Source organism: Prionailurus bengalensis, chromosome B2 (assembly GCF_016509475.1).
Source record: "Prionailurus bengalensis isolate Pbe53 chromosome B2, Fcat_Pben_1.1_paternal_pri, whole genome shotgun sequence".
NCBI lineage: Eukaryota > Metazoa > Chordata > Mammalia > Carnivora > Felidae > Prionailurus > Prionailurus bengalensis.
In genome coordinates, this window is record NC_057349.1 from 143,089,278 (window position 1) to 143,103,474 (window position 14,197).

The 14,197-nt window shown below is 49.2% G+C and overlaps 1 protein-coding gene across 3 annotated transcripts in view; it reads right to left on the bottom strand.

Moving 5' to 3' along the window:
- Window positions 1-14,197, bottom strand: part of EZR (ezrin) — a 50,938-nt gene that overhangs the window by 13,981 nt on the left and 22,760 nt on the right. For 2 of the 3 annotated variants that reach the window (XM_043592677.1, XM_043592678.1), the window contains exons 3-7: window positions 11,165-11,248; window positions 6,426-6,521; window positions 5,235-5,509; window positions 4,556-4,639; window positions 3,444-3,590 (exon numbers count right to left, since the gene is read on the bottom strand). In XM_043592677.1, the coding sequence (XP_043448612.1) occupies window positions 3,444-3,590; window positions 4,556-4,639; window positions 5,235-5,509; window positions 6,426-6,521; window positions 11,165-11,248 (686 nt within the window). Of the gene's footprint in view, window positions 1-3,443; window positions 3,591-4,555; window positions 4,640-5,234; window positions 5,510-6,425; window positions 6,522-11,164; window positions 11,249-14,197 lie in introns of those variants that run through there. The other variant, XM_043592679.1, reaches the window with a different exon arrangement.

The window sequence follows — 14,197 nt, forward strand, 5'->3', positions numbered from 1 at the left end:
CTCTCTCTCAAAATAAACAAACTTAAAAAAAATAAACTCAACAAATGAACACTTAAGAAGTGTGCATTTCAACGTACTTGAATATTACATCAAACAAAAGACAAGCAAGAGCTCTAGTAAACAACATGCATTTTGGGGAAGGCACACAGATGCCTGCAATTTACTCTGAAATGTATCTGGAAGAAAGGGGCCCGAGGTTGCAGTGACGTGAGGCTGAGCAGTGAAGCGCTAAGGATGGAATCTCTGCAGGCACGGGACATTCACCATAAAATCCTCTCCATGTTGTGGTTTGCTTGAAATTTTTCATTAAGAAAATTTAGAAAAGGTCTGGGGTGTTGGGAGGGGCTGGAGGTCACTGTGGGCTCCACAGACGGCTCTGCGGGCACTCCTACAACAGAAGCAAACACCCTGATCTGAACCAGCAGGGGCCGATCCAGGCGTGCCGCCACCTCTTGGCAGGGCAGGCGTGTCAAGGAACTGTCCCCACGCATCCCTTGTGCCCACCTCCTGCCAGCCACTCCTAACCAGGTCCTACCGCTTCTCCCTCGGCCCTCATGCACATCCAGACACGCAGAGGCCAAACCCTCCTCTCCGCCAGTCTGAGGGGAACTTTTAAACTCAGTACTCTCAGTGGATTAGCTGTATTCCCTTCAACGGTCTCTGTAAGAGACTAGGAGGTTTTTCCGGAAATTCTGTTCCACGTTCAAGTTAGGGCTCCAAAGACCAGAAAGGAGAGAAGTATCTGACAATTGCATACCTGGTAAAAGAAAACTCCCACAAATCCAAAGAACTGCCTTTTGCTCTCCTCTCTTAAATAGGTAACCTGTTAGCACTAAGGCACAAAGATGTAACATACACACAAAAAGGGGGGGTGGGGGTGGAGGCAAAATTAACATATCGTGCCTATGAGCGTAATTTTAGAAACTGGAAATAATTTCTTAAGTATCTACATGATACATAAAATACTATATATACTGTATTACAGTTTTACGATCCTGTACTGCATATACTATATGCTGTAGTATACGTATGCTGTATATAACCAGTATGCTATAGAACCTAACAATAACCACTGGCTTACTATATACATAATAAAGCTAACAAAACAAGTATAGATCAGTGTGTGTGATTTACCACTCTGAGCAAGAGATTTAAGGGAGAAAGACACTGGTCCTTGTTTGGCCCCAGCGTGTCTACAGCCCTCTGCAGCATTCGCTCCCTTCAAGGGCCCAGAGAGTCACACGGCGCAGACTCCTGCCCCTGGGAGGACCGGGAAGGCTGCAAGGAGAGGAGGGTGGGGGAGGGTGAGCCCTGGGAGCACAGAGGTGCTCTCGCAGGACTGAAAAACGCGGGGGCAAGGGCGCACTCCTCTCACGGTTCTGTTTTGGGTCTGACGATGCCAGGTAGGATCACATAACACACTAATGGGAACTTCCTTTGCTCCCTCTTCATCTACGGTTTACAGAATGAAAAAGACTAAGATGCTTTCCGTCCCACGCGTTCCCACTCCGTGGTTACGTACACACTGAAAAGGGACCTCAAGAGACATTTCCCAACCAGGATACATTTAGTTCTAAAAAGGGATAATAAAGGTATATTTGTTTATCTGCAGGTGCACTAAGTCTCTCATCGCCCAACTTACGTACTCAAAAGATCCAATTTCTCACTTGAACAGCGCTCCACGAACATCAGTTCTCACTGCTGGCCCTGCACCGAGGGGGGTAACCCAACACCCGCCACAGCCAGGACTTGTCCCAGCGCGGCTCAGGCTCGAGGCAGGGTCCTGCTGGCGCTGGTAAGCAAGCTGTCCATCCTTGCTGGCGAGGAGAACCACCTGGGCCCGCTGGTGACCGAATGTCTGGCTAAGTGTTTCTTCCTAACTGAAAAGAGGGGTGCCCTCCGAGGCAGAAGTGAGGTCGCCCTACGCCCCAGTCTTTGTTGGGGAGAAGACCCCTTTGAGAGGACTGTCAGTTTCACTGGTAAACTGGGGGTGGGGGCAGAGGGAGGAGAGCAGGGATCGACTGAATGAGCCGTGCAACTCTAATTTTTACTTGGGAAAAATTAACATTTAACGTGGGCTGGAGGTAGTTACCAGCTGACATCAGCAAGTTCCTGCCCGTGGCTGTTTCCTGCAGCTGGAAAAACCTGTCCGGACAGCCCCGGCCACGGCTATGTTACAAAATCTGCTCATTCAAGAAATGAGTGCAGAGACACAGGCAGTTTCCCACACACGTTCCCACGAGGGCACCGCGTTCTCACTGTGTGTGCACCGCCCGCTACCAGCCACCACCCTCCAACTGAGGCGCCTCCGGAAGGACCAGGCGCTGGTTTCTGGAGTCTCCCGGACCGTTGACGTTTCCCTACAACACTGCTGCCAGCACACTTGGGGAAGCAGCACACCAGGAGTCCTCAATAACTCACTTCTAGATTCTTGGGGGAGTTCCTGCCATTCTCTGATAAGCGTATCAGGTCCTACACCATAACCAGAGTCCTCCCTGACTGGAACCATAACTTCCAGTAAGAGTGACTGTCCTCCTCCAATTCTGGCACTCAGGGGAGGGTCTGGGAAGGCCTGCCACGGGCCTCTGCCTGACCCAAGTCAAAGGTATCCGTACCCTGGGTTCTGGCAAGAAGACAGATTCTTCATGTGACATCACCAGTCGCGGGCAGCAGCATGCCCTTCATGGAGGCCAGAGAGAGGGTTTTGGGGGGGTCCGAGAGCCCGGACATGGAGAAGAGCTGCGATGGGAGGAGATGTGTTCTCCACAGACACCATGGAGACCTTGCCCCGCTGACTCAGATCTTTTTCTCTGTGTATCTAGCTCCCTGGCAGAAAGCAGACACCCATGCGCAGTGTCTGTAACCACAAGGAAGGGCAAAGGAAGCTGCAGGGCCCAGCTGGCTCCACGCTGGCTCTGGCTCTTGCAGACCTTACTCAATGCACACAGCTAGCACGGGGCAATTAGATACTCTCACAGGCTCAGAGGATTTAGCTAAACTGTCTGTACATAAGCCACTGTTTACAGAACCTTAAGGTCTCTGATAGCACTGTAACCATCCCTGGTTGGATTAGCACAAGCCTTAAGCCACCAGCACAGCTAGGGCTGCCTGGGTGGTATCTGTGGGTGTGCTGGTGCCTATGGGCAGCTGGTGGCCGGGCCTCAGCAGATGGGCAGGGGAGGCCTTCCTGCAGCTCCGGCATGTGGGGTCACGGGTCAGCACACACCAGGGCTAGTGAACAGGCTACAGTGATGGAAGATAAACGGCCAACACCTCGAGCTGACCTCGGACACAACGCGGGCACGTCACAGCTGAAAAGCCCTTAAGAGACTCACGCACTAGACAAATGTGTCAAAACACACTACACACACAGATGCCATTTTCTCCACCGTTTCCAGCCCCGATACCCCACCCACCGAAGATAATTACAAAGTTCAACTCACTTATCATCTTTCTCATAAATATTCAGTCCGAGGGCATCAACTCCAAGCCAAAGGTCTGTTCCCTTCTTGTTTTTGATCTCAAAGTAATTGATCCCATACATTTCCAGGTCCTGGGCAATCTTCAGATACTCCAACATGGCACTGTCTCTGGCGGGCGGAACAAACAAGCGTGGTCGTTAGAGCCGCATCCCGAGCCATGAATCCGCTACCAGGGTCTTCGGCCTCAGGCAGGTCGTGCAGGGTGGGCCCACAGCCGTGGCTTAGCGGCTGCCCCTCTGCTGACTGTCCACGCCTGCGCCCCAAGCTGTCCTGGATGCTGACCACCGATGCGCTTCAGACATTCTGAAAGGACTGAACGGACTCATGCTGCTTTCTCTGGACACAAAGATCTTCCTTTTAAATCGTATCCGTAGGCACGATCTTTCTCTTGCCCACACACTGCTGCAGGGACTCCCACTGTCTATTTCACCAGCACTTGCCACTTAGGCTTTGAGTCCCTTCCCTCCAACAAAAGATGCCTGGGACAGAGGATACTCGAAGGACACAACGGCTGTGAGGCCCAAACTGTAAATGAGCTTCTGAGGCTGGGGGCAGGGACACAGAGAATTGCTCGTGACGCCCGAGATGAAGAATCCAGGGCAACAGAATGTGGCCACTTCTTACACCTAATAGCCACATGTCACATCATGTCTCTCCTTCATGCTCCCTGAATAGCAAGGGGTTCTCACTTGGGATCAATTTTTTCCCATTTATACACTTTTGAAAGGAAACACCTTACAGACAATGGACAAGCCAGCACCTCTATGACAGGAAAGAAAAATAATGCTCTTTCCCCCTTGACTAGAACAGTGTTTTAGACACGAGACGGTCTCTCCTCTAAAACAAACAAGGGAGAAGACTTTAGGGCCTTAAGCTTGAACTAAATTGCTTCTTACCCCAGTCAGGAACACCCGGCTTTATTTAGGGAAAACCTCCTGTGCAACCGTTACCTTTCACTGCTCCGTGGCACCCAGGCTGCAGCCCCGTGGGGTTCCTGAAGCACCACCCTGGGGACCCCAACTGAACTCCATGCAAAGGAGCCGGGCGGGAGGGAGGGGCCGCCCAGCACTCACTTGAGCATCCCGCGGTGCTCCGCGTGCCACACCTGGATCCGGTCCTCCCACTGGTCCCTGGTGAGCTTGTGCTGGTCCATGACTCTGGGTTGCAAAGGAAGAGGGCACAGAACTGTCACCACAAAGGGCCACAGAAGGCAAGCAGCAGGCCACCGCTCACCTGCAAACCTGGAGTTTTCTTTCAAATAAGACCACACAGAGTGTTTCTACTTCCTGATGTGTAGCATTTCTGACCATTAACGACCTGAAAGACTTAGAACCTGGAATGCGACATACCCAGTCTTATTGGAGAATTTTAAAAAGGTATTTTATATTTTCTGGGGCCTCTTCTTCCAAAAGGGATAATTTATGTGACTATCAGTGAATACAAACAGATTTAATGGGGCCAAATCATTATACGCTAGGGAGAGCTAGGAATGGTCCCCGTCCTGCTACGTTTCTTTATCACAGACCCTGTCTGTACAGGTGGATCAGTGCCCGAGGGGAGGCCATGGCGGGTCAGCGCCTACACCGGCCAGAGCACACTCGGGCCAGCACGCAGATTAGCGGGTGCTAGAGCCCCAGCCTTAAGAAGCATTTACCCTTGTGCTTGCCGACTGCTTCTGCTCACACACACCACCTATGCCCTTCAAGGGTGCAACCCGCCGCTCTCGGCCAGGCCTGGCCACCCTGTGCTCACCTTTGGGGGATCAGCCGCTCAGAGCTGAGGTACCCAGACTTGTGCGTTTCTTTGTTATAGTCTCCGAACTTGGCTTGCACAGCATAGGAGCCCAGGAGCACTGCGGTCTCAGGAGGGCAGTAAATCTCATCACTGAGAATTCCCTCCTTCACTTGGAGGAAGAAAAGCTTCTGTGTGATGTCCTGGATGAGCTCCTCAGACACATCTTCGGGGTAGAACTTTGCCCGGAACTTGAATTGGAGAGGATTCTCCTTTCTGACCTCCTGTGCAGACACCTGGATGACAAAAGCCAAATGCCCTCTGCAAGTGTAGAGGATGAGACCAACCCCCCGCCCCCCAAACACAGGTCATAACCACCGGGTCGAAAGGATCATGCAGGCCAGTTTTCAGAAGATAGCATTCACTCCAAAAGTCACCTTTTTAGCACGTAAGACGAGAAAAGGCCAGTTAAAGTCCTATCGCCCTCCCATACTCAGCTGGAAGTCTAGCAGCAGCCAGTTAGGGACTCACCAAGCCACTAGAACCAGCCCCAACTTCTGGGAACAATGTTACCAATTCCAGAGAACTCGAATTTAGAAAGGGCCTGCCTAGTGACCTGTGAACCTGGCATCTGCCCACGCGGCCAGTAGAGCCATGAGCCACGGAACTTATGTTTAGTAACTGCTCATGTACGCCCCTGCCCATTGCCATCTCTAATTGCCCTCAGGCTTGCCGTAGTAATATGGGAGGAAGATGCAGGTTTGGGAAAAGGGACATTTTCAAACTGTTTGGAGAAAACACATTTAAGCTTCCTGCTTTTCTTTACAGTTGTTAATGGAATTATCCAGTCTTTCGAGTTGAAAGATAATCTATCACAGGTTCAAACAAAGCAATAACAGGTTCTTACAAAACAGTGAATGATTCATGGTCTAGAAGATTAACAATCTCATTGGGGGAAAAAAACTAAGGTCAACTAAAAGCTAAGCAATTAACTATCATATGCTCCAATGAGTGAGCAGTAAGGAGAAATCCCAGGATCTAATTTCCAACCTATATCCCCATTTACTGGAAACCTGTAACCTTTTTGTCTATAGAAACTTTTACACAAATAAAAAGAACAAAAAACAAAAGACAGAAGAAGGTGTTCCATTTTCAAAGTTAGCAGAGCAGACCAACACCCAAATATCCTGTGAATAGTTAACTCTGACTTACCTTTTTATCTAGTTTCAACCAGGTAGGAAATCCTTTATTATCCACATACTGGAGGCCAAAGTACCACACTTCCCTAAGGCCGATGGTCTTGACCACCTGCGTGAATGAGACAGAGGGGCAGAGGCTGACGTCTGGAAGGGCAGGAGGCACACGGCACAGCAGGGTCGCCAGGAGAGCCAGATGGCGGCTGCCCGGTCCCACACCTCTCCTGCACCATCCCAGGGAACCTGTTACCAACAGAGGCTGCTCCTCCAAAGCCATAGATGGCTTATTTTTAACATACGTTTGAGCAGATTCAGGGTTCACTTTAAATCTCAGAAAATCGTAAGACCTTGTAAACTCTTGCCCCCCCTCCTCTTACCCCACCCACGCTTTCCCAAGTAAAGACAACCAGCTGGGGTGGAGCGGGCACACACAGCCGGACCCCACCAGGGAACACCAGGGAGAGTGTGTGGCCCAGTGTGAATGACCCTGCCAGGTGTGCTCCCACGAAAAAGGGGTTGAAAGTCACTAATGTGAAGCAAAGGAATACTTGGGTCTTCCCTGGCTGCCTGTCTCTGCTTCTCAGTGGCCCAGGCCTCTGCTTAACTGGGAACAGGGCAACAGCAGTCCCCAGAGAGGCAGGAGAAAGATGGGGGCAACCTTCCAGGGAAAGGGGGGGGGGGGCAGGGGAGTTATGCTTCACACACCAAGGGATGACTAGCATTCCTTCAACCTCCAGAAATTTGGAATTCTGATATAGGAAGGTGTAATTCAACCTAGGTCATCATAAGGATTTTACATTTTAAAATTCTCCACAGCACTAGAAAAAGTCTCCTGTGGTCCACTACAGACAGAATCCCATCCTGGTTATTCTTTTGTCTTAGGAACAGAAAAGCAACTTCCTGGGGACACCTGTTACACATCATCACAACTGAGTCCCAGGGCTTTGCTGCAGTTTAAATGCTGAGTCCCATGACATACAATGCTCAGCCTCTATATAAAAAGGTTACCATTCTTCAAATGTCATGAAAGGAAAGAGACCCAAACACATGAGAAATGACAAATCAGGTATCTGGAGCATTTGCTTAAAATAAAATTGGAAATTCCAAATAGACTCCTGTTTGGGAGCGTGTCTTCTCCTCTGCTGGGGGACCAGATACTTGCTGGGGCTCCAGGAGCCTGGTCGTCACACCCCCAGGAGGGACCCGTTCCCATCCCACTTGTTCCACTCTCCCATGGGGGGAGGGGGGCAGGGCCCCATCATGGCACGATGTGGAAGAACTTGGATGGTTCTGTGCTAACTCCCAAGTCTCTTGGGAACCCTGCCTAAGTCCTGTCAGGGCACCTAAGTGCAGGGAACGCTGATCTGAAGACCAGGTTTTCCATACCCAATCCTGCTAATTTCAGACTCTCTATAAACCTCCGTCTCAGCATCTGCCTTGCCTGCCTCTTCGGGTGGTCTCAGAGCGACCTATGAAAGGTCCACATACAGAAGCATCTGGTCTTTCCACTCCATGCACCGAACTGGAGCCTTAGCCTGGGTGCCAACCAGTGTGAGAGGATTCTGTCTGCTCCACCTCCCTCCCCACCGGGTCAGACCCCTATGATAGCCGCAGCCACAGCTCAGACTTCTCTTCCCCTCTGCTATGAGGCAGCCAGCCCCCTTGGCAAAGCAGATCACAGACTCCAGAACCACACTGTGGACAGAACCCTTGCACAATGAAACGCCTAACCCTGGGTACCCCGATCCGCCACACGTCTCTGTGGCATGAATCTCCTCACTCCAGGGTAACTGCCCGCAGAGTATATTTTAGAGCCTTACTTCTATTTCTATGGCTTTCCCAAAACGGCACACTTGAATTAACCTGCTTTCCTTCAGTCCATTCCAAAAACCAACCCCTAAGTCCTCCTTACAAGGGAAATCCAATATTCCTGAAAAAACACACTTCACCCTTCCCCTCGAATATCCTTGGCTTACTAAAGCAGATACGCAACACGGAAGCGGAATTTGAACAGGTGTGGAGAATATTCCTTCATTTCTGCTTCAGCAGTGTTTTACATGGCAGTTTGGAATGGAAAATGCAGGGACAAGTCTACTTGACTCCACCTCAAGTGACAACTGAACACAGGTTGTGATGATGGAAACAAAGGGCACACAGAGTCACAGCTCTCACTGCCTCCGGAACCGTAGGATCTCGCCTGGCTGTGCGGTGCTGGCCTGGGAGGCCCCCCATCAAGTCAGACCCCCGGACTAGAATCCAGGCAGATCCAGCAAGAGTGCTGGGGATGGGGACGGGGATGGGGATGGGCCGGGACCCACAGAAGAGACTCATGTTGCTCATGCGGTGGGAGAGAAGGCTTCGGACGAGCTTACCTCTCAAGTGTCTTTCAACCCCTTCTACTTAAGGACCATATTCTAGTGCTTGGTAGTTTGGCCCAAACCTAGAATCAGGTGGAGCAACTGAGAAAAGGACACAGACTCCAAAGGCATCGAGAAGAAAACACGCGCAGCCTGGCTGGGGTGCGGGAAGGAGCCCCGGAAAGCACCCAGGGCACCCCTGATGACCTACTCACGGGAAGGCGGGACCTTCGCAGTGTCATGTGCTGCCTTGGAAAGACACAGAAGGATAAACAAACGGATCTTCAAAAAGACAAGTGTAAGCAGGCTCATGATGCCACACAGCCAGAACCTGCCCGGGCCCTGGTGAGCACTATGACCTCAGGCAACTCTCTTCTCTAACTTCCATGTCCTTCCATGTGTCCATGTACACATAGAGTTAGTTGCTTTCCAGGTCAGCTCCAACCTCAGCACCCTCAGATTACATCGCATTTTTCTTTAGGGACACACCAAACTGAAAAGAAATTAAATGTGAACTCTGTGATCAGAGTTCTTTGTGATCCAGGTCCTACTGTTGAAGGCGGAGTTCGGGATCTTTCTGTCTCCCACTACTTCCCTTTCTGATAACTGGTGGTAGAATCTCACTACCTGTCTTGGAGGTTGGCTGAGATTCAGGCAGGAAACATGATTTGGGAACAGAGGTTCAAGTGGGATGTGGCCTTGTGTTCTGTTTAGCACATAGATCTGGGGACTTGACTTTCAGGGCTGGGGAACAGTATCATCGCGCTTGAATGTGGCTGATGGGGCTAACGAGCTCTGGAACAATTTAGATACTGAATTTATCCAGACTTGGCATGCTGACTGGATTTATTAAATACGTTTTTAAAATAACCCACACCTACCGACTGAGTTCAGGGTCCATTTTTTGTATACCTATTAACCCACAGCTCCATGCCTCTGTTAAGCAGATAATCTAATAAAAATACCTGTTTTTAAACCAACGCAGGGAAAAAAACCAAACCAACGCAAACACCAAACGAGTAAAATTGCTCAACATGTAGGAACATGCCGAGTTCTGTCAACGTGGCACCCTGGACCAGGAAGCGGGGGGAACCCCGAGTGGTACACAGCTCCATCCACGCCTAGCACACGAGCGTGTAGTTAAAAACGTCCGTGGAACTGGACCACCCAAGTGGAGTATTTCAGGGAGCAGGGCAGGCCTCGCTGCTCTCTCCGCTCCCTCCGCTTCCAAAGGGTCCCACGGGCAGACACGGATGTCTCGGACACTGGCAGTGGTGTCACCGCGGACTCCTCACGCGATGTTGGAGAAGCGACACACGAACAAACAAGGCAGATGGAGGCTGGGCAGGTAAACGGCCTAGGCATCGAAATTCTGTAACTAACCCCCAGTTTCCGTCTCCACTTTAGAACAGTCACTTGAGGACAGCCCCACCACTCATTTACAGACAAGGACTCTGGTACGACCCATGTTCGAACCACTGACCCAACCCACACAGAGCTCGGCTGGCTCCACTTAATTTACTTCAGGATTCTCTTTCAGAAGAAACCTTTAGGTTTTTGCCCCAAGTCCAGCCTGACCGCGAAGAGTAAATGCCTCTGTCCTTACTGGGTATGGGCAGAGCCAGGCAATGACCTCACAAGAGCAGCACAGGCAGAACTGAGGTGTCCCTGCCCACCCCACGAAGCCCAGCACACACACCAGTGCCGGCCCAGCACATGGTGGGGATGAACCTACCGGGTGCTCACTTTTGGGGACAAGAAGGAGATATGACCAGACGCAGGAGGGAGTCCCCTACACCTTCTAAATTTGCTAGAAGTCACCCACCCTCCCTCAGCTCCTGATCACCACCCACTCCAATTTCTGGGCTTAGTGCTAGGGTTCAGAACATCACTTGTCCCATCAGCGGGGCCTCTTAGCCAGGCAGGCTATAGCTCAAGGGACCTGTAAACTCAGGTCTGCGCCTGTTGCCCTCCTGGAGCCCTGGCCCCGGAGCAGACTTTACTTAGCCCAGAGAAGCAGATCTTGTTCCAAAACTTGGAACTGTTCCATGGCAGAATTATCACCGCTTTCTGGGTGGCTCACTATGATCAGCGTTCTGCAACCACCTTCAGGTCTCAAGAAGAAATACGCAGGGATGTGGACGTGCTCTGCCTTGCCTAGCTCACGGGCTGTGCTAATGAAGACTTCAGAGCATCCCCAAATTTCCTCTCACAGGGCTGTGAACAGGGGCTACTCGCGCAGGGTGTTTACAACAGTGTGAACCCCCTGGAAGAAGGAGAAATGTTCTCCTCTACAAAAAGAGGTAAGCCGCAAGCCAATATGCTCAGCAAAATTATTCAGATCTGCAAAAAATAATTTTCTAATTAGGGGTTCTCCCTCCTAAGCTCAAAGACCAACCTGATCAAAAAGCTGTTTTCCTGTTGTATTTGGCTGGATGGCAAACTCCAGCTCCGCATCCATGGTGGTAACTCGGACGTTGATCTAGAAAACAGAATGAAATAAATTACACTTAACTGGGTGCTCCTTTCTTGTAATGATCTTCTGAGCCGTCGGCATAAACTCAAAGCTACTTAGCAACACGGCAAGAGTAAATTCCTCACTGACATCCATTCTCATGCTGTCATGACACACGCATGCACACACACTCACACGCTGCGAGTGTCCACTCAGAGTGGACAGCTGCTGAGTCTCAGTGTGTGCACAGTTTGGACTCAAACGCAGGCCTCCTTTGCTTTACTAAAGCACATTCGCACTTAGGTCTAAGCTGGTTCTCTACAAAAATACCTTGATAAACATTTAACATTTCTCCGTGCACCAGCTCGCACTGACCCTCACGACAGCCAAGGAAGGCACCAGTGGGCTGGCCAGCCTCCTTGAGAAGTCAGACCAAGACAGTAAGTGAAAGGAACAGAGAAGGAGCAAGCGATATGCCAGAAGGTTTAGAAACATCAGAAACTGAATAGTGAAAAGAGAAACGGTCAGATGACTGATGACACGTCAAAAGAGGATATTGTGCAGTAACTGAAATGCTAATTAAGAAGATGGTAGAAACGTGGAAAACTGCTTCAGAAACGAAAGCTATGACAAACAAAATGGCACACATCCCATCAATACAAACCTGTGAGAGTCATCCAGCAGAGGACAGAAGTACGACATGGGGACGGACAGATCACAAGAGGGTCGGAGCACAAGGAACTGAGGTGGGGGCGATGAGGGGCCTTAACGAGGTCTCTAACATTCCCATGGAGTGTTTTGTTTAAAAAACTCATTTCAAAGTAGTTTTCAAATATATCACTCGAGAAAAGTCAAATTCACCAGCATATGAAACAGACAACATACTACTTTATGTGACTGTCCTAAAGAAAAACACCACCACACAGCAAGAGTAAAGCTTATCTTTTTTATTTTTTATTTATTTATGTTTTTACAAAGAGAGCGCGCAAGCGCATGTGAGCAGGAGAGACAGAGGGGCAGAGGAGGAGAGACAGAACCCCAAGCAGGCTCCACACTCAGCACAGAACCCGACGTGGGGCTCAATCCCACGACCCAGTGATCGCAACCTGAGCCGAAATGAAGAGTCAGACGCTCAACCAGTGCCTCATCCAGGCACCCCAGAATGCTCAATGTTAGGAAACGCTTGCTTTTCACCATTTTTCGAGTGACATACGTAAGTAGCTGGATAGACGTGTACCCTAAACCCCTCCTTCCTCAGATGTAAATATCACGGGGACAGAGCAACAGGACTAACGCTTTGCTGACAAAGGTCTAAGGAGAGCTGGCACACTACACATGCTTAGCAGTCACCACTCTGGTTGTCTCTTTAGGAACAAAACCAGTCTTTAGGGATGTTTTTCCCCCCCAACCCTGAAGACTGATAGTGGAGAGACACTTTGATACAATCCACTGTGTCTTAAAGGTTCTCTGGTTGATAGTAAAGAGAAGGGAGGCATAAATTTTCCAGGATTTCAAGAAAAGTCTCCCTTTCAATCTCAAGTCTACAAATTAAAAAACTCGAGTTTACTGAGAAGCAAAAGGAAACATACTGTAAATTCTTCAACTATATTAAAACATAAAAACCTAACTTTCTTTTCCTGCTGGCAATAATTTATTTTTTTAATAATCACAAAATGGCTATTATGAAGCAGAAGATAAAAGTACCTTTCTCAATTATGGTTCCAAATGCACATATTAGAGATGAAAAAGCAGCCCCAAGTCAAGCATTCCAGTAGACGAATGTCGCTCCAATTACACACTCATAAGCCCACAAGGATGCATCACACCCAAAACTAAGGTGGAGGCCCACAAATACGGACGGGGTCTTCGATATGCTTTTCTGATTCACTGATTGCAAACTGATTACCAGGAATATTAAAAAAAAATGATTTTAAGGTTTAAATCAGATCTACAGTTGATTCCAAGTTCACACAACTCTTTGAATGCTTTTTCAGAGGATGGGGGTAACAGGCCAGTAGTCCGTAGTAAGTAAACTTCTTAAAAATGAAGCATGAAGAGAAGGTCTGCATAACCTCTACAAAGTACACGAACCACCACAAGGACCTACTCTGCTGTCCACAGCTCCAACACAGCCATTCTGCCAAGTTTTGGTCTGGTCTTTCCAGAGAATTCTTTCTGTGAGGCCCAACACCCACCAGCAAGCATGAAGTGTGTGTGGTACAGAATCTCCAACAAAGACAGTGAGCCTAAATAAAGATCAGGGTAAGTTTTTCTGGCATTGCAGTAACAAATAAAATTGGGACAAATAACAGGAAACAAATAGGCTTTCCTCCATTGTTTGGTCTCCTGGCCCTGTAATTTCCATTTCTGATTTGGGGACACAACAGAATTTTTCTTATTTTCAATCTCCTGCCCCCAAATTATAAATCAAATGAATTTTATCAACATACGTGTATATTCATATATAGCGCATGCTCTACAATATTGATAGGAGGCTGGGACGAGATATCTCAGGAACCCTAAACAACACGTGAACATGATGATGACCGGTGGCCGAGCTGCTCTGCGTCACAGGTGCGTGCTCCTGGACAAGGTCACTGCCCCGCTAGTGTTTCTCATGGGGGCATGAATGGCATTCCAGGCACAGGTGCTCGCTCTGCCAAGACTATCTCCAGTGCAGGTCTGAGCCCACCTACTAAACACAAGTGTCCCCAGTCCCTGGGACAATCTAAAAGTGCTCCCATCATTTCCAGATGCCGAGGAAGCGGGAGGCTGCTACCCAGACTGAGGGCCACAGAGAGGCGCTGTCTTCATCAGAAGCAGGATATAGAGCTCTGGGTTTACAAAGCCTGTTAAGATTATTTTCAATTTTATAGATCTTTAATAATGAAATAGTGAAATATGGCACAAACTTGTATCCAAGTTTAAAATGAAGCACTTACTCAGATGACAAGACCATTTATATACATAATTTGA